Source organism: Eptatretus burgeri, chromosome 1 (assembly GCF_056783735.1).
Source record: "Eptatretus burgeri isolate ZD-2024b chromosome 1, Ebu_testis_v1, whole genome shotgun sequence".
Lineage (NCBI taxonomy): Eukaryota > Metazoa > Chordata > Myxini > Myxiniformes > Myxinidae > Eptatretus > Eptatretus burgeri.
The window spans coordinates 16262703-16289163 of NC_140961.1; the positions used below are offsets into that span (position 1 = coordinate 16262703).

Genomic DNA, 26461 nt, shown 5'->3' on the forward strand with positions numbered 1-26461 from the left:
TTATCTGCATATCAAGGTAGTGATTGCAACACCTATACTATATCTGAGCTATCTTGCCAGAGTTGTCTGATTTGAGTTGGGTTTCTGATGGAAGAGGTTTTCTAACATTCATGACAACACTCTGTGCTCACCAGTCTCATCCATCAATTCCAAGTCTACTACTTGTTCATCAGTGGATCAACCCCTCCATCCATTGGGACCATACTCTGTGCAGAGCATTGGTGCTGCCTATGCAGTCTCCTTGACTATTGGACACAATCCTGGACGGGTCACCACTCTGACACAGTATACCAGCAAGCTGGCACTCATTTTGCCGACCTCAGAAGGATGACAGGCCAAGTCAACCCCACCTAGTATTAACTCAACAGCCGAGTGGGATTTTGAACTCAGAATCCGAGGATCCCAAGCCCACCACCCGAATCATTAAGCCAACACCAGGCATGATCAACCCCTATATCCACATCCTTTGTGTGTTCCATAAACATGGTATATGCATCAAAAATGTTTGTATTTTTAAAGAAATGAACAAAAGTGGAAAGCAACATCAACTTTAGAACCTGTCCCTGAAGATGAGGAAACATCAATCTTGTTCTTCCCAGTCTTAATCTCACCTCTCGGGTGGCTGCAGCACTTGCAATCCTTGGATTTTCCGTTCCCACTCGGGTGGAAACTGCTGCTGTCTCACTTTCAGGGGTGACTCATCCTCCCAGACCAATCGCACGTACTCCAGGCCAGCTTTCCAAAATGGCTCGGAAAACTCGAGGAAGATCTTGTTGACTGTTCCAAAGCCCAGGTTCTCCAAAGCCTTCACTTTAGGCATTGGTAATGATGGCTCGAACATTGTTGAATGGTGGTTTTTCAAGTAACCTTGAATTTGAGGATTGAAAATGTCCCCCCCCCCCAAAAAACGGTTTATTTTGATCAACTTTCTTGCAAGGTAACAAAGTACTGTATATCGTTGCATTTCTCAAGACATGCCAACTTTCAGCCCTGTTAAAACTTTAAAAAGAGAAATGACAAAATAAAATACTTAAAACTAGATGGTATTCAAAGAATACTTGCCCTGTGCAGTCTTGAGAAGGATTTGCTACAAAGCAACACTTAAAAAAAAATTGATCCAATATGGTGCCACACCAGTGACCGATGTCACTTTTATCAAACTATATTTCCTATGGGAAGTTGATAAATTGGTTAACATTTTGCATTGATAGGTTAGCGGTTTCAACAATTGAAGATAATTTTTTTTTCATACTGACCGGATCAAGCATGGCACTTGTCGAATTATGACGGCATAATGAAGGCACCAATGACATCTCTTATTTCGCATGGGGAGTACTTGACAATGAGCCATGTTTCCAGTTTTTCCATGGAGTGGTTTCAGATATAGAGGTGGAAAGTTTTTCAGTTTTTTTTTTTTTTTAAGATGGTGCCTGGAGCACATCTATGACGTCATAATTTATATATTCCTCCAGGAGGCACACTTATGGTCAAAATTGTGTGTCAATTAGACCAACAGTTGCTGAGAAAATGAATTTTTAAAATGCACACACGTAGGTACGTACATATGGCACATTTACGCAACCGATCACTTAACCCTGTTTTTCACTTCGCAAGCGCAGGGTAACTCGAGCATCAACGCCTCAGTCACAATTTCCTCAATGGTTGTGGCTTTTTAAAATACAATAGAAAAGAGTCGTTATCAAAATTATTTGTGAAAACATTTTGCTAGTTCTTCATTCGTCATCATGCAACATGTTGCGACAAATGTTTATAATCATAAATCCCTCTATGCATGGATGTGCCAAATAAGAGAAGCACAAAGTTCGCGATGCAAGGGTCTTGCACGTCTCAAAGACATTTCTCTAGGATGGATCCTTGTAGATGATGCATGCGCGTCCTATGCTTCTAAGCCATGTCAGCTTATCGATCTCCACATCACGAATCCACTTTACCTGGCTTTAAACCAATTTTTGGAATCAAATGGTTTTCCCCAATATAGAAAAACCTTCAATCTACTTAAAACAATGGGAATAAATAAATAAAAATAAAAAGATTAATATTTCATTCTTTTCTGCAATTAGGGATTTTAAAGGAGTGCATCAAAATTCCTCATTTCTTCCAATTTTAGCTCACCTGGAATAAATTTGTTCAGGTGACGCATTAGCATTGTGCGGTGTCCATCGATCAGTCATAGAGTCGGTATGTAAACACTCGGATCTTCTTCTCCGAAACTACACACAATTTCGATGAAACATGACCACAACCTTCATCACCCATGATGCTAAACCCGATATTGTAATCCTATTTTCACCGAACTTTGGGGAACTTCTAAGGACAAAGGCCTCCTGATGCTATGCAAATCCCAGAAAAAAAATTGCATATCAAGTCGGTCAATTTAAGGGTCAATGGTCATTACGATTCCGGGATCACTACTTTTGACTTTTCAAAAAGTATTCACCCGATTTAGATGCAACTTGGTTGGAATCACCACTGCACAGTGCTTTCACAAGTTTGTTCAAACAATCGCCCAATTTACATATTTTGTGGGTTATCCACGCCTACCAGTGGTTCCCTGGTTCTACCAGGTGAGCACAGAGGCATTGTTGCAATTTTTATTACGAGTACACCAACTCCCTATGGGAGCAGAAGGAAGCGTTATGTTATAATCCTCTCTGGGGTATTTGGATTACAGTAGATCGAGGCTCGTGTCCATTAGCCTGTGGGGGATGCAGGAAGCATAGAATACCTCAAGGACGTCAGGTTTCCTCCCTTTCAGTTTTACATTGAACTGTAGTAGCGACTGTTTAAAAAGGTAATCATACATGTTTGTGGTTTATGATTTTTTTTTTTTACTTCTGGAAGGGGTGCCCCACAAAATGCCATGATAAGCTATTTATACATGTTAACACAGCATTTGTCCAAGGAGGAAAAACGCCTTGGGGAGAGGGACAGATGAAGTTGCCACTTCCTCAATCAGATGACCCTTAGTCCTCCTATCAAGTGTGGTTGAGATTCGATAACAACCAAATGTATAACAAATCAAAAATAATAACTACCAAGTAAGATAAGTAACAAATCAAAAATACACACAGACACCAAAATGCATATTGTCGTGTCCCCCCGACCTGGACGGATAGCCAAACAGTTCTCCCTTGGAGGCAAATAGCCGTGTTCCTCGGAGATTAATGGCGCGTGCGGGATGGAGGGCGGCAAGGACATGTTGCAGATGGGGGCACATGGGTTTATCCTCGAAACCACCACAAATAGACAACACAAGCAAAGTTAATAAATAGGGGTTTAATAAACAGGAATCAAATGTTTATAATGGAAATAAATGAATACAGGATAATAACAAAACAGGAAATAACCTAAATTCCTCTTTGAGGTGCCCCCATACAGACAAGGGGAGAGAATAAATCATGCAGGCAAATCGGCCTCAGAATTAACATGAGAATTGTGCATCCTTCTTCACCATGTCAAGGGGAAGCCAGAAAAACGAGACCCCCCCCCTCCATCCACAAGCGCGTACCTCCCAGGACCTGCTTCACACTCCCATTTCTCTCGATTGCCGATCCGGACTCAATCCTCCTCTTTCCTCTAACGTCACTCCCTATCTATCATCCACCCTAAGGGCATGGTCTCGCTCGTTGTCATTCCTGGAGTTGGGGTTTTCGCCTGCTTGGAAATGTCTGGCTCGGTTGTTTTGTTCTAAGGACGCGATTACTTTTTAAATCGCCGGTCTTGTAAATGCAAAAACATAGGAAAAGGTCACAAGGGGCAATCACATACTGGGAGAAATTAGCCTTCGACCCGACACAATTTAAAACAGCACCACCCCCCATGTGGTGACACGAAACACTTAAGTTAAGTTTCCCTACTTAAGTTACATCAAAATGTCTTGCACATCCACGGGCCATGCTACTCTATACAATCCCATCTTTACTTCGAAATTCCTCCATCTACCCCACAAACATAATATTTTAGTATGATGCAAAAAAAATGATAGAAAATAAAATACTGAACACCACAAGAGTTGAAACTCATGGGCTGGTGTGGTTGTGTGTTCATCAATAGCAAGCCTCCCAAAAAATAGTTTCATCGACAAACAGGTCGATAAAGGTCGATAAGATTGCCCAATGTGACAATTCCACAATGTTACAATCGATACTGCAGATAGACATCGATGTATCGATAATCCAGTGTTGAATGGTGCTGTTATGCATCCAATTTATTGCTTAAATCAAAAACTGTTGTTGCGATGGACTTGTGAATATGGGAGGAGTGGCCATGCGGAAGAACTAAAGTGTTTAAAGTGATATTTTGGAGTTTTATGACTGATCTGATCAGTACGTCACAATGACGAACTAGTGCTGGATAAACATTTAAATGTTGTCGGCAAGAATAAACAGTGTGTGACGACTTGAACAACCCTCAATCTCAAACGTCGTTTTCAATGAGTTCACATATAATTTATGCAGATGAATAAACTCAAATGTAGGCGAGCCGATGCTTGGCCTACTGGTGGTGATTGAATCCAAATAATCTGTGTTGTTGAGCAGTTGAAAGTACAGGTTGGCCCAGGATAAAGAGGCCCCATTTTGCTTCTTTGAAAACGTTATAATGCAAAATAAAATGCACAATATCTTAATACAATCAAATAGCGAGTCGAACCCTAAACATGCAAAACAATGGATGGTGGAAATGGGTGCTTCACTAACAATAACACCTTAACATAACATTCAACTGGTTTAACTTGAGGAATTTGGAATTTAGCCAGGATGCTGGTGGTAGTTTGTTGACTCTTGGCCATCAGACTCACATTCATTCACCTAATTGAGCAAATGGAACTTCATGAGATTACGGCCCAATTCTCCGCATCACACACAGACTCATTTTATTCGCTCAGCATGAATCGATATCATGGAGTACGCTAGTACTCCATATAGAGGGATGATACGGGAAAAAAAATGGCTGCCCATTCAAATATGTACACAATGACATGCTCAGAAACTCAAGAGTAGTCATAAGCATTTAAAAGCCATAACTTTTATTCTTGAGCATTTTCTAAACTACCAAGACTCAAGTACCACATCGGGAGATTTCTAAAATGCCAATTTGTACTTCTCGTTTTTGTTCCCCTCTGAAAACAATGTAAAACTGTAGCCCGACCAACCTCAATAACTGTGGAAGCCATGATGCTGATTCCAACGTGAGGAAGTTACTTTGTCTCCGAGCTAGTGCATGCAACCGACAATTTAAAAACATATAAAACATAAATAGTTTTATTACGAAAATAAATCAAATGTAAATGTGGACTCAACCAAAACAACCCAGGATCGTGAGGGGGGAAATGGAGACTCAACAGAACTATTCCAAAAGCAACACATATCCAAACTATCCCCCAAATCAACTGAAACAAGCATTAAACCATTTAAAAACCAGATGAATTTAATTCATACCAAAATATATAAAACATTAGGCTTATTACTTGCAAAAAGATTGCAGAAAGAAGAATTTTTTTCATGTAAAAACAGAGGGATGAAATATCAAAAAAATAACCCTGCAAGGTTGGAATGACACCAAGTAAAGATGCCACAATACTCTTATGGGGATTACAATCACGACATCTTTTGACATTTTACTTTTGTTGTGGGATTGTGATGGAACGACATCAGCGTACAGTGAGACATTTCCTGTTATAAATACTTTGGTGCCTGTTTTGGGTTATTATTATTTCTTAATCAAACATTAGCTTTTGATTGTGATAATCATCGATACTTTTCTGTTCTTAAGGGGATGTGTTTTGGTGAAACTAACATTTTGTATGTTAAACCTTTATATGCGAACACTTTCTGTATGGTGAAAGTAAACAGTTCATGTTCCGCTTTTCCATTTTGACGGGGCTATGGCTGTCCCCCATCTGGACTTTTATACACAATTGTCCTTGAACCACTGTTGGCATCTTTCAGGCAGTGAATACCACAGGATATGGGGGATGTAGGTAGTTCAAAATCTGTAGCAATAGCTTGCACTGATGTTTGCATCTTAATTAAAGGGCCAAGCAATGTTGTTGCAGTACAGCAGTGCTTAAAAGTTCTCTGCAATCACCTCCAGTGAAGTAAATTGGAGCAAAAGTGAAGCCTTTTGGTGTAGTTCAGGTAACCCTTCATTAATAACCAACATCACCCTCACATAATTTAGCATGTAAAAGACGGGGTCAAATATCTTGGAGTTTATCTCGGCAATCATGAAATGGAAAAGAAGAATTGGGAAGGAATGGTGGAACAAATTACACATCGGTTGAGAGCTGAGGAAGGACTACTGTGGTCTCTTTCTTATGGAGGCCACACTCTTGTGATACATAACCTGATAGCAGCAACATTGTGGCACAAAGTCATGACTTTTCAGCCAACGAGTTTTGATAAACTTATTTTGGAGTGGCTTCCATTGGCTTTGGCCTAGTATACTGTCCCACCCTCGGAAGGAGGGGGAGGTCATGGAGTCATTGATGTCTCTAATCGACTTATAGCTTTTCGCCTCCAGCAAAACCCATCCCCTTAAGTCGCTTAGGAGGGGCAAAAACCATCCCCTTGGTACCATCTTGTGTACCCGTGTACCCCACCCCATTCCTCTCCCTTACACAGATCTCATATTGTCTCTGTTCCCCATTATTTTGTGCTTCCCTCTCCTGCCTTGTTATATGTTCTATGCATTAGCTCTTATACGAGCCACAACATGGTATATAAATAATAATAATAATATTAATAATTTTAAAAAGCCTGTGCAGAGGCAACTGAACACAGGAGCTGTCCTGATGCCCTTTTGTACACTTTTTGCTCCAACAAGCTGGTGAATTGCACTGTGATCGGCACCTTTTCTTGGTGATCTGTTATCGCATCAGTGGTTCGTCACTTCCAAAATATTATCAGTTTTCTGGATGCTTAGGTAGGCCTTGAGGCTGATAATTGCCATATGTTCCTCCAAGAACCTAGCTTCTATAACTGCTTTCCCCCCATGCCTTCCTCATCTAGTCAGATATTAATCCAAAATTCATTCGACGAGTAAGCAAATTGCGTGACCTAAGGCATGGATCTTGGACGACGTGGAGGTCTGCTGGGATGGTCACGATTAGTTTGAGCACAAGTTCTGTTTGAATCTTTCATGAAATTGTACATATATAGGTCATAAGGAAATTCAGGCAGGCTGGAAATGTGGAGGATTTTTGGCCATCTTTCCCCAAAATTAAGTTGCTCCCCTCTTACTAGTCTAATGATGAGGATTTTTCATTTAGTAAGTAAGGCTGGTATTCATAAACTCATGAAGAGATAAACAAGGCTCATCCTTCTCTGGAGCAACACACGTGGCCTTGTGGTCAGGTATTTTTTACCCCCTACGGAAAAAAAAAAAATCTGGTGCTCTTGAACTTCGATTGCCATTGAAAAATATGCAATTTACAAGTCAAGGAAAATTAAAATTGATAAATGTTATGGTCACGATGGCATCCCGATTTTTAAAGGACTCAGGTTAGAGTTTGATTACCATGTGAGCAACGAGAGTGTCAAACTTTTTGAATGGAAAATGAGGCCTTGTGCATTGTCAGGGATTTGGAATTCATCTTAGCTTTCAAAGAAATACATCAAGGATTGTAATGCTTTTATTTTATTTTTTCTCTTGTTTTTTTTTTTCTGTAAATACTTTTCTTCCATTTCCACTTTTTATGGATTGACATGGTTGTGTTTTATGGAAGAAAAAAAAAAATTCAAATTCAATTCAATTATGTGTCTTTCATTATTGCCATCAGCGAAGCAACAGGTAGTATTTGCTAATATTTTTGAAATGTGCACATTGTCCAAAGTCAATCTTAGCATTCCTAAATCAGAATGGCGAGGTGGTTCAAAAAAAAAAGAAAGAAAAAAATGCAGTTCTCAGACTCACCGAGTGGCACCGTTATAATGACATGGTCGGCAAAGAAGCATTCTCCTCCTTTGCAAGTGACGCGCACCCGAGATTGTCCATCTTTGCATTCCATGCCATCCCAATTAATGCACTGCACGTGCTTGTTAAGCAGCACTCGCTCACGAGGAAACCGCTTTAACAGCAAATCCACCAGAGAGGAATAACCTCTGTGTAGAGAATGGCAGAACATGACAAATTGCAAAAAGCTGTTGGGCTGACAAGCAATTGAAATGATCCGGAGTTCTGATACGAGTTCTCGTTGCAAAATACCCACAGCTTGGTTTGGATGTTATGGCATTTTAACCTACAAGCACCGTGTGCACACACACCACACGCACCATACACTTCCATCAGAAATCAATATCTAGGTAGTTTTTTTTTTAAGTCTTGAAAGGTTTCATGTCATCATATACTTCAAGGAGATACTGTAAAGTAAATGGAAAATAAGAGTGGAAATAATGACTCAAAATCATTTATTAATACCATCAGCAGATGACTTCAGCTGCTCACCTTGTTGGGCATGCTTACTGTTAGCAGCAGTTCACCATGTTCTCTTCCTTTAACCTAAACCAATTTTGTTATTAAACTTTCAGTGCATAACTTTACTTTCAGGTCACTTTTCAGATGCGGCACATGGCTGTGGGTAGGAATGTTTGTTGGGGGCACAGGTTAGAGTAAGGATGTGGAATTGGGACAGGGTGCTGGTGGTAGCTCACCTATTCTTCGCAAAGGACGCCGAGGGATTTTTAACCTCAACTAACTAATATACTGGCAGATGGTACACCCAGTGTGATGTCCATCCATGGGACGGCACACACTTTGATGACTCGCCTTACTTGTGAAACAACAGGATTTGAGGTCAAAGCTGGGTCGAGATTTAAAATCCAGACTACACAGCTCAAGTGAGTGTGAACACCTCTAACCTCTAGTTTAGGCTATTGTGTCATCACATTCAAAGGTCAATTCAAATGTACAACTATTTTTTAACAAAACCTGCAGATATCAGCGGGGGGTTTTTTTTTTTTTTTTTTTTACCCCACACCTTCTTCTTCTTCTTGTTGAAAATTCCCATTTGACGGATTATATTACAAATTTGGTATACAGATTGCATTTTTACTGAGGCATGTCTATGGTGATGATGCAGTGCCCCTGTATATTTGCTTCTTTGTATGTCAAAGACTGGCAGAATGGCCTGGAGGTATGCAATCGCCTCTACGATATCTAGCCTAAGTTAATATCCCAACGCAGCTATAATCTATCATCCCGGTGTTTCACTGGCAGGACGATTCATCGATGTGTGTGCCTTCCTTCGGATGGGCGTTAAAGGTCCACAAAATCAGAAAATCATGTTTCATTTATTGAATAGATGTGGCTTCACTTAACACTTCATCATTATTCTTTTCTTGAATAAATATCTTGGAAGGATGGTTTTAATGTTTTGTTGGTATTATTTTATGCAAGATTGGGCCTGCCCCGGAAAAAAATTAACAAAAAAAACCCCGTCATTTGATCCTGTCATACATCACGTGACCTGCCACATCTCGAGGATATGGTTTGCTGCGGGACTTGTGTTTACATGTGGCTTGCACACGCCCTGAACTTTGAAAAAGTACTCAGAATGCCAGGTAGATGTATTGTTGCTGTCTTGTAGCAATACAACCAAAGATGGTGTGTGTGTGTGTGTGTGTGTGTGTGTGTGTGTGTGTGTGTGTGTGTGTGTGTGTGTGTGTGTGTGTGTGTGTGTGTACGTGTGTGTACGTGTGTGTATGTGTGTGTGTACGTGTACATCTTCCCCACAAGATACAGCTGTAAGGAAAGTATGGACAGCCAAGGTAAAACTTACCAGAGGAAAGTGGCTTGGCCCACCTGCTTCAAGCATCATTTGGGGTTGTACTAAACATCGCCCGGATATATATATATATATATATATATATATATATATATATATATATATATATATATATATATATATATATATATATATATATATATATATATATATATATATATATATATATATATATATATATATATATGTTTTTTTTAAAGCAGTCAGAATTGCTGTTAAGCTCAATTCCACAGAAATTAAATAAAGTTGGGAGCACCGCCCAGAGAAGTCTGAAAATGAAATAATTAAATAAAGGTACCTACTTCTCCAGGCGGTAACTTTATTCAATTCATTTAAGTTCCATGGAGTTGAAATTTAAACAGAAAATTGAGCTCAACAGCAGTTCCAACTGCTGAAAATTATAAATAAAAGTCTCGGACTGTGTTTAGTACGACCGGTCATTTGCAAGACGATTCGCATGACACCGGCCTGTATTCAGAGTTCGGGATGAGTAAATTGAAGCGATTAAAAGCAGACGCAATCCCCACGAGTATTTGAGATAATTCTAATCTAATGGAGAAGAAAAAGGACGGAACAGCTGCGGAAAAGCGTGAGAAACTCGGGATGAGTTGCATTCGTTTCTTTTCTTATTTCTATTTAGCATCAGCCATGATCGCTATCACTTTATTAATTAATCGGTAACTTTCTACGCTACGTATCAGACATACGTACAGGTGAAGCCACAAGTAGGGCTAATAGTAACATGTGTGAAGCTTCACAATGTGCCAAGCAGACAGATAAATCTACAGAAATGGAGAAAATTATCAAATTATGTTTAATTTCCATGACCATGGTGCATAGTTTGACAACAACAAATAACTTTCATATTGTAATGCCTGTTATTTGTGGACGCGTGCGCTGCTGGGCTGACGCGGGCCGGGTATGCAGCCGCGGTAGGCACAAACGTTAAAGGGCTCGAGAAAGACTGTGCGTGATTAATGAGGATACATGTACCAAGTCAAAAGGGTCCACAGGTTAAAAACTGCAATAACTATTGTCTGACTTCTACTTTTGAGTGGTCACTTGTAATTTACTAGCACATTACCCGTTTGGTGATTGCGTCACACCCACCAAACACACACACACACACACACACACAATCTCTTCACAAAAAAAAAATAAAAAAAAAATAAAAAAAAAAAACACCACCCTTCCCCTTCTGATTGTCCCCACCCCTCCCCCCCCGAAATTCCAGAACCAACACACCCACACCCTCTCCAAAGTTGTCCCATCTTTACGCTCACCCTCCTCCCACCCATAAGAGCAAACAGGCATTCCCATGTCGAAACAGCAGAACATGTAACTAACGCTTTTAGCTCTCCCATCACGCTATCACCAACTTCACAGAAACCTGTAAGGGGCGATTCAAAAATTATGCAAAGCGTTTTTGCCCAAATATGACAGCCCCACCCCCCCCATAATATTATGTAACGCTCAAAAACAAACTCCCCTCCGCACCCCCCCTACCTCTATTTCATGCCTTAATCCCACTAAGGATGCAATTTATCCTGTGGTTTTTTTCTTCAGTCATGACGAACTATATTTGTAATATGTAAAGGTGGTACAGTGCATCATCAATAAGACAAAAGCAGCAGTCCTAATCCCTGTAATGATGTCAACGGACAAATCTCTTGGAGTGATGTAATAGTTCCTTTATAAGTTCAATCGTTTTTATTTACAAATGAGATCAAGGGTCTTTGGCTTGGAATAGCAATGATGGAATTTAAGTACAGCGATCAGTGGGATACCAAATTGTTCAGCCTGATGGAGATATGCGCTCTACCGAGTGCCGTTCTAGTTACTACGAGAATGACAGAGAAGTGTTCCATCAAAATATCACTAAACTCCACAAATTGCTAGTTTGACAGTTGTTGACGAGTCTTTCTTCGACGTCATCCCGATTGTTGTGAACATGAGGTATTTCACGAGCAATGTCATCCCCAATTTCCACCTCGGCTTCATTCATACATGTATGGTACGACAGCACTTCCTACGTCATGATTTTGACAATCGTCGTAATCAGAGGATTCGTGATCAGAAAATTTTTCATCAGATTCACTTTCTGACGAGTCTGAAGCGAGGTGTGTGGCCATTATCCTTTGTGTGCCGAGACAATCTTTCCCTCGATTATGTCACACAGATGACGTAATCACCATGGCTGTTTTCTGGAATTTTTAGGGTAGTACCCACTGGGTTGGCTTTTTTGAACTGTACCACCTCAAAAAATTAGAAGAATTAAAAACTATGTTCAGTTCTTTCTTTATTACCTAAAAATCAATATAATTACATCACACAGAAAAAAAAAATCCGATTCTGTGCACCTTTAAGCTGGGTGTTCTGTCTGCCAACGTGAGTTGGTGTACGTTAAAGATCCCATGGTGCCCTTTGCAAACAGTAGGCGAGCTATTGCTGGCACCATGAATAATTCACAAGTTCCTGCCTTAAAGGTCCCATGACACTCAAAAGTTTCTGGTTATTTATATATTAACTTGACCTTCCATCGTGAAGAAATCACCCATGTTTCTTTTTTAAAATCAACAATGGGATAATTAGACCAATATTTCGAACATTTGTAGTGCTTTTCACAACTTGCTATGCCCCGCCCCTCAAAAAAGTTGAGTTCAGCGAACCGCAGGTCACGTGACCGTTGACGTCATCTCCAGAACGCGACTCGCTAAGAGTGGATTGATAAGACATCGCCCACCGTATAAAGTACGTACAAATGCATTGTGCACATGTGTTTGCTCTCTCACTGATCGTCTTAATTCCTGTGATTGTTTCGCGGAAAAGAAATTCTGCTTTTGAGCCGTGTATGCACAACAATCACGAGGAATTTATTTATCCCTTTACTACCTTGCCGTAGTCGTGTACAAATCCAATACATGTATGCACAAGAAAAAGCTATACCACGTCCACAAATTATTAAATGTGACTGTTGAACCTTTCCATTAAAAAAGAAACTTGCAAGGACATACAAGTAAAATACTAAAGATTAATATTGCATCATTTCAAGGCGCAAGGAGATAATTTTAAAATCAAACAATGTGAAAAACCTGCACCCACATTTTGCAGCTTATTGAATTGTTCGTTGAAACCAGCCTGCTGGGATAGGTACAATTCCACATACATGCAAGCCAGGTATGGCTGCACTCGACATACATGGGTTTATTCTAGAGTGAAGGTACTGCTTCCATTGGCTTGCTATTCATTAACATTTATCCAAAATGCTGTCATAAATGAACAGGAAAAAACATGTTGGCACAACTATGAAAGACAAATTTATCTGTCCTATTACACGGCCTCATAGCCTCGGGACTCTTATGCATTGACTTATACATTGTATGCATGCTAATACAAGTTACTTGTCAACTCCAGAGTCTAGACTAGTCTGATAAATCTGACGTGCTGTAGCTTTCTTTTATTATTCTCTTTTCTTCATTGTTTTCTACTGGCGCTACATGACGACAGTAGGAATAAAATAAATAAAAATGCAACAGAACGTCAGATTTATCGGACTACTCGAGACAATTGTGTCGCAAGGTGTGTTCTGCACACAAGTTTTCATCATATCCAGACAGCGAGATTGCTTTGTTTTCTGCGCGGAGAGATACGGCCGATGACATTGGCTGGCCTTGCTTGCGATTCATTCACCGCGGAGCAACATGTCCCATGCGCTGTGCTGGTCATGTTACCTCACTAAAATATTTCTGATATCGAGCAGTATGCAAGTAGAATTTACATTATTGGATTACGAATAGGATTTAGTCTAACCAGTTGTTATTGCCAAGTCTTCCTTCGATGTCCTCCCGATCATCATGAACGCCGGGAATTTAATCGCCAGTTTTCTCTGCTTGTCCTGCCTCGGGCTCAAACTGGTAAGGCCGTATTCCATTTCCAGCTGCCCGAACTTCACCTCCCATGACTACGTTATCCGACAATTCTCCATCCGATTCAGACCAAAATCCTTCATTTCTCTCACACTCACTGTCGCTACCAGACAAATCAAAGTCCATGTCATCCATTATTCAAAAACAAATGTTTGATTTTTTTTTAAAGCAGAAATGAACGAAGCGTTTGAGTCGACCAATCAGATGTGGAAACACACAGGAAGCCAATACAATCACGTAGACCACGAACCCGAGTAACTTGCGTGCAGCCTTTGTTGTTCTGGAGATGACGTCATGTGGGTTACGCGTTGTTCAGTAGATTTCAGCAGAATTTTTAGGGGCGTTCCCGAAGAGTTTTGTTTTTTACATTTTACCGAACGAGTATTGTGAAAAGACATTGTCAGATCAGAAATCACGATGAAAAACTCCTATATATATATATATATATATATATATATATATATATATATATATATATATATATATATATATATATATATATATATATATGCAATTTCAGTACTTTTGAGTGTCATGGGACCTTTAAGTACTGCTGGGAAGGCAATGATAAAACACCCAGAGAACTCTTGCTCAGGAAGTTGCTTCGGAGGCACCGCAAACTTTAAGCCCTGGAGGGGAAGAGCGTGAATGAATGGAAGGAATTTCCACAAGCTGGAAATGAGAGGAACAAAGAAGTAGAAGGAAGTGACAAGTGAGATTTAAATATCTGGAGCTTCACAAGAAAGAACACTTATGACCTGAAAGGGCAGAGTAAATAGACAGGTCACCAAACTTTGTCAAATTTCAGCCTCCCTCATCATTCTCGGCAAACTGTGAACCTCGATGCTGTGGAGTCGATTCATACTCTGCCGTCACATTGTGCCAAAATACTCAACATTTTGCTTACCAATATGATTTCTACTTATTCTTTTGCAAGTTAGTTTTTTTCTTCATCTTCAAATGACATCATATCAGTTTACGGGACAGTAGGTTGTGTCCTGTAATATTCTGGTCTGTACGTTAGCTCATAACTGCGCATGCGCCAAGGACTAGCGGTCTGGAATGTAAATTGAAACCGGGAATTATCCGATTGTTTTTGAATGCAGTGATGCTTACGGCCTCAACTACATCTTGGGGGAGTTTATTCCAGTCATTGACTATACACTGGCTTTAAAAAATAAAAATAAGAATAATTTTTATTTTTATTTTTAAAGGTATTCCTTACTTCTAATCTGGACCTGCTCTTTTGCAGTTTGGAATGATGAGCATTCTGTTTGTTTGACAAGGAGTCTGTATTTGTGTAAAGTAGTCGTCACATTTTGTCTTCAACTTGGTCTTCTCTACCATTTGTACTTCCATATTGTCACTGCTGTTAGTGGACTGCCCCACCAACTGCTCCAACCCAATCAAATGCCCAATCTATTTTTGGGATTTTTGGTTTGTTCTCCAGGACTTCTTCCCAAACATAACTACTGGAACTACTAAGAGAGAGTTTCCTTTTCCACTGCCATAAGTACTTCTTTCAGCTCTTGAATGCTTTATCGCATGGTGTGATCTGTATCAGGCAACAAGGGGTTTAAACAGCTTTTCAAATCATCAATTTTGACTTTTTGACCACAACTTATCACAGAATAGTGTTCATTGGTACAATTTGTAGGCATCTCAAAAAAGTAATCATTTTGTTAAACTCGTCTTTGGCGTGTATGCATAACAGCCTACTTACTAGTCGATGTCATTCCTTTGTTGCTCTGTTGCCTTGGTGACATCCACAAGTGTGACCCGTTTTCGCTATTTTTAAAATGTATTTAAATCAACTTATGTGAAAGTAAAGTGTTTACAACCCTCACTCCAACATGATCCATCATGTTGGATTCTTTGAGGATTTGATCCAAAGAAAATTTGGATCAACTGTATTCTTTGAGATCCATCATGTAAAAGTCCAAAAAACCAGACCTTTGGTGAGGAATGGCTCTTAATAGCATCTCGGCGCTGGTGGCCAAGGTAAATCTTTGTGGTGACGGGTGGTTAATATCACCAGCCCCAGACAGCCGAACTTGTTCCTTGGAAACTTACAGCTGAAACTCTCGGATATTAATGCGCATGCGTGGGAAATCAGTTAAGCGCTGCACCAGGACAGCACGGGGGGGGGGGGGTGGGGGGCGGTTTATACTCGAACCCCATGACAAATACAGTTTCTTAAAATGAACACATTAAATGAAAATAAATAACTATTTACAAAAGGACAACAATAAATACACGAGATAAATTAAACTCTAATTCGAGGCTCCTCAACACACGGACTTGAATACCAAGGGAAACAAAATAAAAGAACACCCCTCCTTTACTCTGGTACTTAGCTTGGCCCAGAGATGGTCTTTGTAGAACTTGGAATCGAGGTGCTTCTATTTGCACATGGAGACGTGCACAAAATGCCACCAAACCACTATCTCGCAGCGGGAACAAATGTACGTCAGGTAATTAGTGAGCGGTATTCAACACCAAGGCTCAGAGACCCCGTGCAGCTGCTTTGTGCGTCGATCGTCCCCAGACCTGCTACTTGACATACATGAGGCTCGGGGTCCGGTCCTCATGACCCAACCAAGAGCCAAAGGCCAGCATCTTGCTTCACCACACGAGCCAAATCACCTCAACACAAATACAAGAATCATGCAGTCTTCTTCGCGCATCGAAGGTAAGCCAGCTGTAAAGCCCTGTTCTTACAGGTGTGGAAGAAAAATAATTTCATTCACTTGTTGAATTGTTGCTGGTACTTTATAAATTTAATTTATGTACGATAGTCAAATTGGCTGTCAGTAATGTTTCTCTTTTCTCAAGAATCTTTTGACCGACATATTGATAAAAGGAAGATATTACTATGAAAAAAGGTCTTGCTTGCTGCATAGAAACAGGGTGACCTGGTTAACACTGCAACTTTTGCCATGATTGTGTCACTCTCCCTCCCACCCAAAGTGGCAAAGTATTGCAGTTCTGAGTTATTTTGTCTCATGCTTATCAGCTCATCCAGTGGTTGAATTGCCAAATGTCTCACCCTCCCATTCTTTGGATATCAAAGTGTGTATAAGAGGAATTACTTCGGGCTTCTGTTTCAGTGAAGTCTATTCGAATGTTTCCGTGAATCCTTGAATGTTCTTCCTCCGTATATACGAAATTAAACATTCTCCATTTGTATGCTGATCCAACTTGTGGAAATCGAGTTATTTTACACCACACAGGCCATCTCTGAACTACGTTCTTTCAACAGCATGCGTCCCTTACTCCGCATTCATGCATTCGCTCTCTCGATCTCTCGCCCCTCTCTCATGCGTGCACTCTCCTGATCTCTCAACTCTAACTGACTGACGTTGCCGAACCACCGTTTCCTCCTCCGGGGCGTGGCTTGCTCACATAGAACCCGGGAAGGCAGAGCCTCCGCCTAAGCGAGCTTCTGACGTCTGCCCATCAATCATCAGTCGTGGGGGCGCGTCTTTGCCCAACATCACCCTTGGAGGCCAGACTTCTGCCTGCTCGGCACGTTTGGTTTGTTATTGTGGTTCTGGTTATAAAAACATAGGGAAAGTCACAGGGGGGGGGCAACTTATTCTTAATCCCCATCTTACACGGCACCCCCCTCCCCCCCAACCCCCTTGGTGACACATAACACTTAAAGGTCCCCTGACATTCCAAAGTACATAAATTTCATTTATATATGTCCTAGAGGAGTTTTTCATCATGATTTCAGATCTGACAATGTTTTTTCACAATGCTCATTCTGTAAAATGTAAAATTAAAAAAAACAAACGTCTTCGGGAACGCCCCTAAAAATTCTCCTGAAAGGGGCGTAACCCACATGACATCATATACAGGATGTCAAAAGCTGCACGTAAATTACTGGGGTTGGTGGTCTACGTGATTCTATTGGCTTGCTGTGCGTTTCCACATTTGATTGGTCGACTCAATCGCTTCGTTCATTTCTGCTTTAAAAAAAAAATCGAACATTTGTTTTTGAATAATGGATGGCATGGACTTTCATTTGTCTGGTAGCGACAGCGAGTGAGAGAAATGAAGGATTTCGGTCTAAATCACATGGAGAATTGTCGGATAACGTAGTCGCGGGAGGTGAAGTTCAGGCAGTGGAAATGAAGTACGACCTTACCAGTTCGAGCCTGAAGCAGGACAAGCAGAGAAAAATGGCGATGAAATTCCCGGAATTCATGATGATTGAGAGGACATCGAAAGTAGACTTGGCAATAACAACTGGTTCGACTAAATCCTATTCGTAATTCAATAATGTAAATTTGACTTGCATACTGCTCGATATCAGAAATATTTTCGTGAGGTGACGTGACCAGCGCAGTGCAGCGGACATGTTGCTCCACGGTGAATTAATCACAAACAAGGCCGGCGCATGTAATCGGCCGTATCTCTCCGCGCATAAAACGAAGCAATCTCGCTGTCCGGATGCGATGAAAACTTGTGTGCAGAACACCCCTTGCGATACAATTGTCTCGAGTAGTCCGATAAATCTGACGTTCTGTTGCATTTTTATTTATTTCATTCCTACTGTCGTCATGTAGCACCAGTAGAAAACAATGAAAAAAAGAGAATAATAAAATAAAGCTACAGCACATCAGATTTATCGGCCTAGTCGGACGGACGACGGATTTATCGGACTCGTCTAGACTCCAGAGTTGACAAGTAACTTGTATTAGCATGCACACAATGTATGCGTAAGTCAATGCGTAAGAGTCCCGAGGATATGAGGCCGTGTAATGGGACAGATAAATTTGTCTTTCATAGTTGTGCCAACATAATTTTCCCTTTTCTTTTATTACAGCATTTTGGTTAAATGTTAATGAATAGCATGCCTATGGAAACAGTACAGTACCTTCACTTTAGATGTCCATATTCTCCGACGATTTTCATCTTTCGGGAATACATGAAGGCTTACACTGTCTTTGCTTGTGTTGCTGCATCCTGCTACGATACATCTTGCAGGCATTTTCGAAAGTACGGCTAAAACGCTTTAAAACTTTCGCGAAACAATCACTAGAATTGACGATCACAGAGATTGCACTAACATGTGCAAAATGCATTTGTACGTACTGTATAAGGTGCGCGACATCTTGACTCTCGAGTCAATCCACTCTGCGCGAGTTACTGTATGTGACGTCATGCTGCGATTCGCTGAAGTCCATTTTTTTTAGGGGCGGGGCATAGCAAGTTGTGAATCGCTCCAGAAATGATCGAAATATTGCTCTAATTATCCCATTTTTGATTTTTTTTGAAAACATGGGTGATTTCTTCACTAGGAAGGTCAAGTTAATTTATAAATAACAAGTTTATTTTGCATGTCAGGGGACCTTTAAGCTCACAGTTTCCTTACTTAATTGCATTGAGATGTCACCTACACGTCCACGGACCAAACAACTCTATTCAATCTGAACTTCCCCATTAAATTCCTCCATCTACCCCCACAACCATAACAATAGCAAGGATGAAAGTTTGTAGAATAAAATTGTTTTCGTGTAGTTCTCTTTTCATATTAATGTAGCTTCTATTATAAAATGTGTCACTTGCACTCCAACGACTTAACACAATCAACAATAGCAGACAAGACGGCCAGCTAAAAGAAGGAAAGACCATCACATCAGAATCAAAGTACAACAGATTAAATGCATACAAGTCATGTGTATTAAACCATGGCCCATTCAATATTAACATAAATGCTCAATTTAACAAGTTGTCCTGCTGGAAATCCAAACAAGGAATAACCTAACGTCTTTCCAATCTTTCACAAATTAAAAGCTGTTCTTACCGTAGGAAAACACAGTCCTCACCAGGCAAGGTAACATACTCTCCGAATGAAACCAGGTCCACCTGATCCAAGGAGTTTGCACCACTGATACTCGCCTCTTCCTTGAATCTCATTGATATTGTGCCCAGTTTTATCCTCAGCAATTCCTCATCATCTTTACTCCATTCATCTGCAACATGTTTTGCAACCTGAAAAAAAGGCATCATGTAAATTGTCGGGATAACCAAAGGAAATCTTCAATGAGATCTTTTTCCTTCTTTAATATTAAACCATTCACAGAATCAGAATTTTTTTTGATGTGATGAAATTGATTTTTAAGTATTAAAGAACTGAACATGGGTTTTAATTTTTTGAAATTTTGAATAAGAATTTTTTGAGGTGCGAGTTGGAAAAATAAATAAACAAAATGTATATAATAATTATAATAACAATAATAATAATAATAATAATAATAATAATAATAATAATAAAACCAACCTGGCAGGTGCCACCCCAAAAATTCCAGAAAACCAACATGGTCATCAAGTAATCTGTGTGAGGTCATCGACAGAGCGATTGTCTCAGCACGCAAAGAGTAATATTCACACAACTCGCCAGAAAGTGAATTTGATGAAGTTCACAAGAATCGGGATGACGTCGAAGATTGACTTGGCAACAACTGGAAAAGTAGTAAATGATGGAGCTGGAGTGTGGTATTTTGATGCAACACTTCTCTGTAATTTTGTTGTAACTACAACAGCACTCGGTGGAGCACAAATCTCCAACAAGCTGAAGAGTTTATGTTTTGTATCCCACCGTATCCCACCCAAATCATCCAACAAGAGTTAGGTAACGGCACTGGAAACACCGACTCCCTCTCCCCCGAAACACTCCGTAACGCTTGGACAGACACCCCACACTCTCTGTGTTACACAATTTTGGAATGACCCCTTTTCCACAGCTGTTCTGTGCATTATCTTCTTTTCCATTCAAGTATAATTATCTCTAATCTTTGTGGGGATCGCATCAGCTTTTAAATCGCTTCAATTTACTCATCCTAAACTGGGAATACAGGCCGGTGTCGTAAAAAATTAAATAATGCTCGAAGCAGTTGCGCTATACCACTTTGCTCCAGTCAGTTTTACTTTAGCTGTCAAAATTTTCCTTACAATCTGGATCTTGTGGAACAACATGCATACTCACACCATCTTTGTTTTACAGTAATGCTTCAACTAGCAACTATGCATCTAAATGTCATTCTGAGTACTTTTTCAGAGGCGTTCAGGGCATATATACGCCACATGTAAACCTTAGTACCGCAGCAAAAGTATTTGAGATGTGGTGGGTCACGTGATATATGATGAATCACATCGGCGTTTTTGGGGGTCAGGGCCAATCGAGCGTACAAGGACACCAAAAAACAAACAAAAAGCAACAAACAAAAGAACAAACACCAACAAACACAAACACAAACAACAAACACAAAAATCTTAATTTCAAGATATTTATTCAAGAAAAGAAAAATGATTAAGGTTAAGTGAAGCCAGATCTATTGATGAAACAGAACATGAATTTTGATTCTGTGAATCTTCAAGGTCCACAATGGATGTTGTACACAAATCACATGCAAGACAGTGACGTGGAAAAACTTCAATGTGCAGTGCTTTGAAATTAAAAGGAAATTAGTAATGCAATGGAAAAAAGAGACAACCCCACACGCTTCCCCCTCCAGACTCCCACCCCACGCCCCTTGAACTTGGGATCACAACATCTTGAATCATGAGTTAACGTGGGGATGTGAAACAGACCAATCTAAAAGTGCCGTCATTTCAAAGCAAGCCAGCTGAAGAAGCTGCATAAAGCAAGAAAGGCTACCAAGGTAAGCCCTTTGCTACTTCAAACCCTACCCAGGAGTTCCTACACAGCTGTAAAGATGTTCACAAATGGTACACACATGAAAAACCCAATGCTTCACACCCCATCAGCTGCCAAACCAGTTTCATCGCTTATTGGCTAATCAGCGAAAGTGCAGACAGAAATGCATACCAACAAGGTCCCAAGCATGTACCACGTGCAAATGTCAAAAGCAGCCAACATATGAATGATAAAGAAAGACCCACTCACATCTCTCACCTGTGAATGGAGGGAGGCTCTCACCAATTAAACCCATTTGGCTAGGATTATATAAATAAATTGACTCCTCTCATGTTATTCGAGCCAAAGAAGCTGCATAAAGCAACCAAGAAAGGTACTAGCAAATATAAAATGTCGTTTCGAAGATAGGAGTGGGGGAGCTGCTGGGGGGGTGAGGAAAGAGTGATGCCTCACCAAACATCGCTATACACTACGGAAGGGAGGGTGTGTGTGTGTGTGTGTGTGTGTGTGTGTGTGTGTGAGAGAGAGAGAGAGAGAGAGAGAGAGAGAGAGAGAGAGAGAGAGAGAGAGAGAGAGAGAGAGAGAGAGAGAGAGAGAGAGAGAGAGAGAGAGAGAGAGAGAGAGAGAGAGAGAGAGAGAGAGAGAGAGAGAGAGAGAGAGAGAGAGAGAGAGAGAGAGAGAGAGAGAGAGAGAGAGAGAGAGAGAGAGAGAGAGAGAGAGAGAGAGAGAGAGAGAGAGAGAGAGAGAGAGAGAGAGAGAGAGAGAGAGAGAGAGATTCATTTTATCAGGGGGGGGGGGTGAGGAGGGGACATAGGGAGATAGTGAAAGGGTGGGGTTAGCAAAGATAATGTTATGCTTAATGACACACACACACGTTCCCAGCGATTTTGGCCTAAACAATGCAAAAATCAGGAAAATGACCAAATACCAAGATTTAAAAAATAAAGTGAAAAATATCCTGAAAGTTGAAAAGATCCGAAATTGTACCAGTTATCATTGGAGCAATGGGAATGATGAATAACCTTACAGAGATGAGCATCGAAAAAGGCTGTGATTAATATCACATTAACAATCTCCCCCTCATCACTCCTCACCCGCCAAATATTATACATATCATTAAAGTGGTCGCTCGCATTCTACATATATACATATTTTGATAAATTTTCACACGCAATTTTTTAAAAGTAATAAAATCTTTAATGCTTTATATATTTTGTTATTTTTGTATGGAATAAATCCATCAATGTTATTAAAATTCAGCTTATGGTACATTCTACCCCTCCCCTCCCTCCAGCCACCCCTCACCCCATTTCCTAGCTTTTGGCTCAGTCTACTATGTGGATTTCCACATATGTGCAAATATAATTTTAAAATAATAAAATGCTTAATGTTTAATATATTTTGTTATTTTGATATGGATCAAATCCATCTGTCATGAAATTATTATACTCGTTTCAGTTGATTTATGTGACTGTTTGGATTTTTATCGCTTTTGCAATGGTTCAGTCAAATGTCAATCCCCCCACCCCCCACGATCCTGGCCTGGTTTGGTTAAGTCCACATTTATGTTCGATTTATATCCCTTATAAAATGATTAGTGTGTTATACATTTTTAAATTATGGGTTGCGTGCATTTGACCAGAGACAAAGTAACTTCCTCACGTTGGAATCGCTATCATGGCTTCAGCAGTTATCGAGGTTGGTTGGGCGAGAGTTTTGCATTGTTTTGAGAAGGGAATAATAAAAATAATAAAAATAAGAATAATAAGAACAAATTAGCATTTTAGCGATCTCCTGATATGGTACTTTAGTGGCATATTCTGGCATCTGAACTTGGTGAAATTTTTTTTTGCCAAGTACGTTGGTCTGTCTCGATTTTTGGCCACAGTTTTCAAGCAATCGTTCTGAATTTCTTTGTGGATGTAGGTGACCAGCCAAAAATAGCAATGCTTAATTTTGGTGAAGATCCGAATCTGAGAATTTTTTAAAAAGTCATTCTTCACCATTGAGAGATCAGGTAAAAAAAAAACCTACACAGCACAACATCTCAAAAGGTTATGCATCGATTCCGACAACTTGGACAGGTTGGGAATGCCACAAAGAGGAGTTGATTCAATGTTGGTGAAGATTCGAATCCAGATATAGATATAGATAGAGATACAAGAATTCATGCACTTGCCAAAGGAGAGGGTATCGCATTTGTGTCTGTTTGTTTGTCCGCAAAGAACTTTCGTGTTTTTCTCTGTAACTGCTCGTCAGATTGAGACGAAATTTTCACCATAGGTGCGACTATTCATGAAGAATGTTTTAATGATAATCATGATGTCATAGGTCACGTGGTATGGCGGCCATGTTGGAAAAAACAGAAAGAAAGAAAAAAAACCTTTAGACCTCTATCTCTGAAACCACACCAAGGAAAAAATTGAAACTTGGCAAATAACAAGTACTCTTCATTGGGAATAAGTGAATTTTTATTACCTCATAGGTGCCTTCATTATGACAATTTCAGATGTAGAATTCTACATATCAGTATGAATTTTTTTTAGGGATAAAATGGTCCACAACTTTTTTTTTTGATGACATCGGTCACGTGATTCGGCAGCCATATTGTTTTTTAATTTCTAAAAAAAACCCTTACAAAAATCTCCCCTGAAACGGCTGAACAGAGGGAGGTGAAACTCTACACATATGATCGTCTATCCATGAGGAACAAAAGGTTCACACATATGACATCATAGGTCACTTAGTTTGACAGCCGTATTGGATTTACCCTAAAACATATAAAAATCTTCTCCAGAACGGCTGGACAGATCGAGGGGAAATTTCACACAAACGTTCCCCAAGGCATGAGTGTACAACGTTGTTAAGGAATAATTGATGTCACATGGTTTGGCCACTATATTGGATTTAAGTACAAAATATTAAATGTTTTTTTTCTGGAACCACTTAATCAATCGAAGTAAAACTTCACAATTACGGTTGAGTAGTGATGGGGAATACATATTTTAAATTTAAACTTGAGCAAACATGGTCTGGCAGCCAGAATTATTTCATTTTGTGATCTGGATTCTTTATTCTATTTCGAATAAGGCTCACTGGGCTGTGCCTGGAGGGTAGAGTAGTAGCAGCTAAAATGCAAATCCTATCCAGGGTCCTCCTGATGACTTCCTCTTTTATTTTTGCTTATTTGGGTTCATTCTGATTACTCCAATGCAGGATTGTACATATTTGGTCTTCCATTTCATTTGATTCATATTTTAATCTCATTCTGAATTCAATTGAATAATAAAAAAACGGCATGTGTCAGGTCAGGTGTCCGATCAAAGTGGGGTTCCATCAAAGCTGGAGGTCTTAATGCATCATTGCCAGTTCTAATTATGTCTCTTATTAATTACGTAACACCAGTACACAAACACCACACAAAACAAGTCCTGGTAATTGTGTGCAATCTCCGATTGCTCTTTTTCTTATTTAATTTTTAACCGATTCTTCACCATTGGGAGATGGGGCTAAAAATGATATTGCATGATATCTTAAAAAGTTGTGGACAAATTATGATAAAACCAGGTGGATGAGTTGGTTAGGTGACAAGAACAAGCCAATTCGATTTTGGTTAAGGTCTGGATTCAGATCTGACCTATCAGTGGGATACAAAATGTAAACTGTTCAGCTTGGCAGAAACACGCACTCCCGAGTGCTGTTCCGTTTCGCCAAGTGTTGCTCTTTGAGCGATTTTTCATTTTAAGTCTTGGTCATTCAGAAAACGCTCGAGAATAAAAGGTATGGCTTTTAAATGCTTATGACTTCACTCGATAGTGCTTTATAAGCGTATCATTGTGTACACATTTGAATGGACAGCCATATTTTTTCACCGCGTCACCCTCTCCATGGAGTACCACCATACTCTATATAGTATAATAATAATGTGATTACAAAACATTAATACTAATAATATCCCCTCTCCCCTAGGGGTTTTTCCTCCTTGGACACAGTGTTAATATTCCCATAGGAAGCCGATTGCAACATTTCTTGGAGCACCCCAACCAAAAGTAAAAAAAATATTATAAACCACAAACACGTATGATTACCTTTTTAAACAAACAGTCACTACTGCTGTTTAACACGAAACTGAAAGGGAGTAAACCCGACATTTTTGAGGCATTATTCACACATCATCACAAAAGCAGACGTTATCACATACTTCACAGACCAACGGATCTGAGCCGAGATCTACTGCAATCTATATTTCCCAAAGAATAACAAGACCCTTCCTGCTGCTACCAGAGGAAACGGGTGTACTATTGCAAGCAAATGTAAAAGTACTGTGCCGCTGCAAAGCAATCATGCAAGAACACAAATAATCATTCACCTGCTGCTTCATGTACTGGCCAACACCGAGGCCTGCATGCTCGGAGCTGAAATCCTGATCACTGCTGAACATCTTTTGAATGTTATCGATGAGCTCTTCATAGTAGCTGGACGCAGCTTCTTGTTCCACATCAATTGTCCGGCCAAGGTTAGTCCAGTATGCCAAACGCCTGACACCCTTACCATGAGCCTTTTCCAGGGCCGCCTGATGCGCAGCTCTCTCATCACCATCCTCGAGCAAGCCATGGGCTGATGCAACACGAAAAACTGCATTCCCCGGACTTGGCCCATGGATCCACGCTGCTCCCAATTCAACAATGCCCTGGCCTAGCAGAGGAAAAAAACAAAAATTAACTGGTGAAAATGTACACCAGTAAACAGTTAGTAAAATGTGAGCATTACCTGAGAGAATGAACACCTATTCATCTTTTGGCTTCTCAGACAGCAAGCTTTCATGTGTTCTTAAGCAAGCTCATTTCATCCAATTTGAAATTATATATATACTGTATATATATATATATATATATATATATATATATATATACATATATATATATATATATATATATATATTTATATATAGACATATATATATATATATATATATATATACTGTATATATATATATATGGTGTCCCAAAAAATACAACTTTTAAAATGCTTCGTTTGATCCTAAAAAAGCAGTAATTTTGT

General features: G+C 39.9%; 1 protein-coding gene across 3 annotated transcripts in view; it reads right to left on the minus strand.

Annotated features, from left to right (window-relative positions):
* Positions 1-26461, minus strand: part of PAOX (polyamine oxidase) — a 61062-nt gene that overhangs the window by 14111 nt on the left and 20490 nt on the right. For all 3 annotated transcript variants that reach the window (XR_015056151.1, XM_085873535.1, XM_085873526.1), the window contains exons 2-5: positions 25770-26095; positions 19547-19734; positions 7936-8123; positions 612-867 (exon numbers count right to left, since the gene is read on the minus strand). Coding sequence is in view for 2 of the 3 variants with exons in the window: in XM_085873535.1 (XP_085729661.1) it covers positions 612-867; positions 7936-8123; positions 19547-19734; positions 25770-26095 (958 nt within the window). In the remaining variant the exon portion in view is untranslated. The remainder of the gene's footprint in view (positions 1-611; positions 868-7935; positions 8124-19546; positions 19735-25769; positions 26096-26461) is intronic.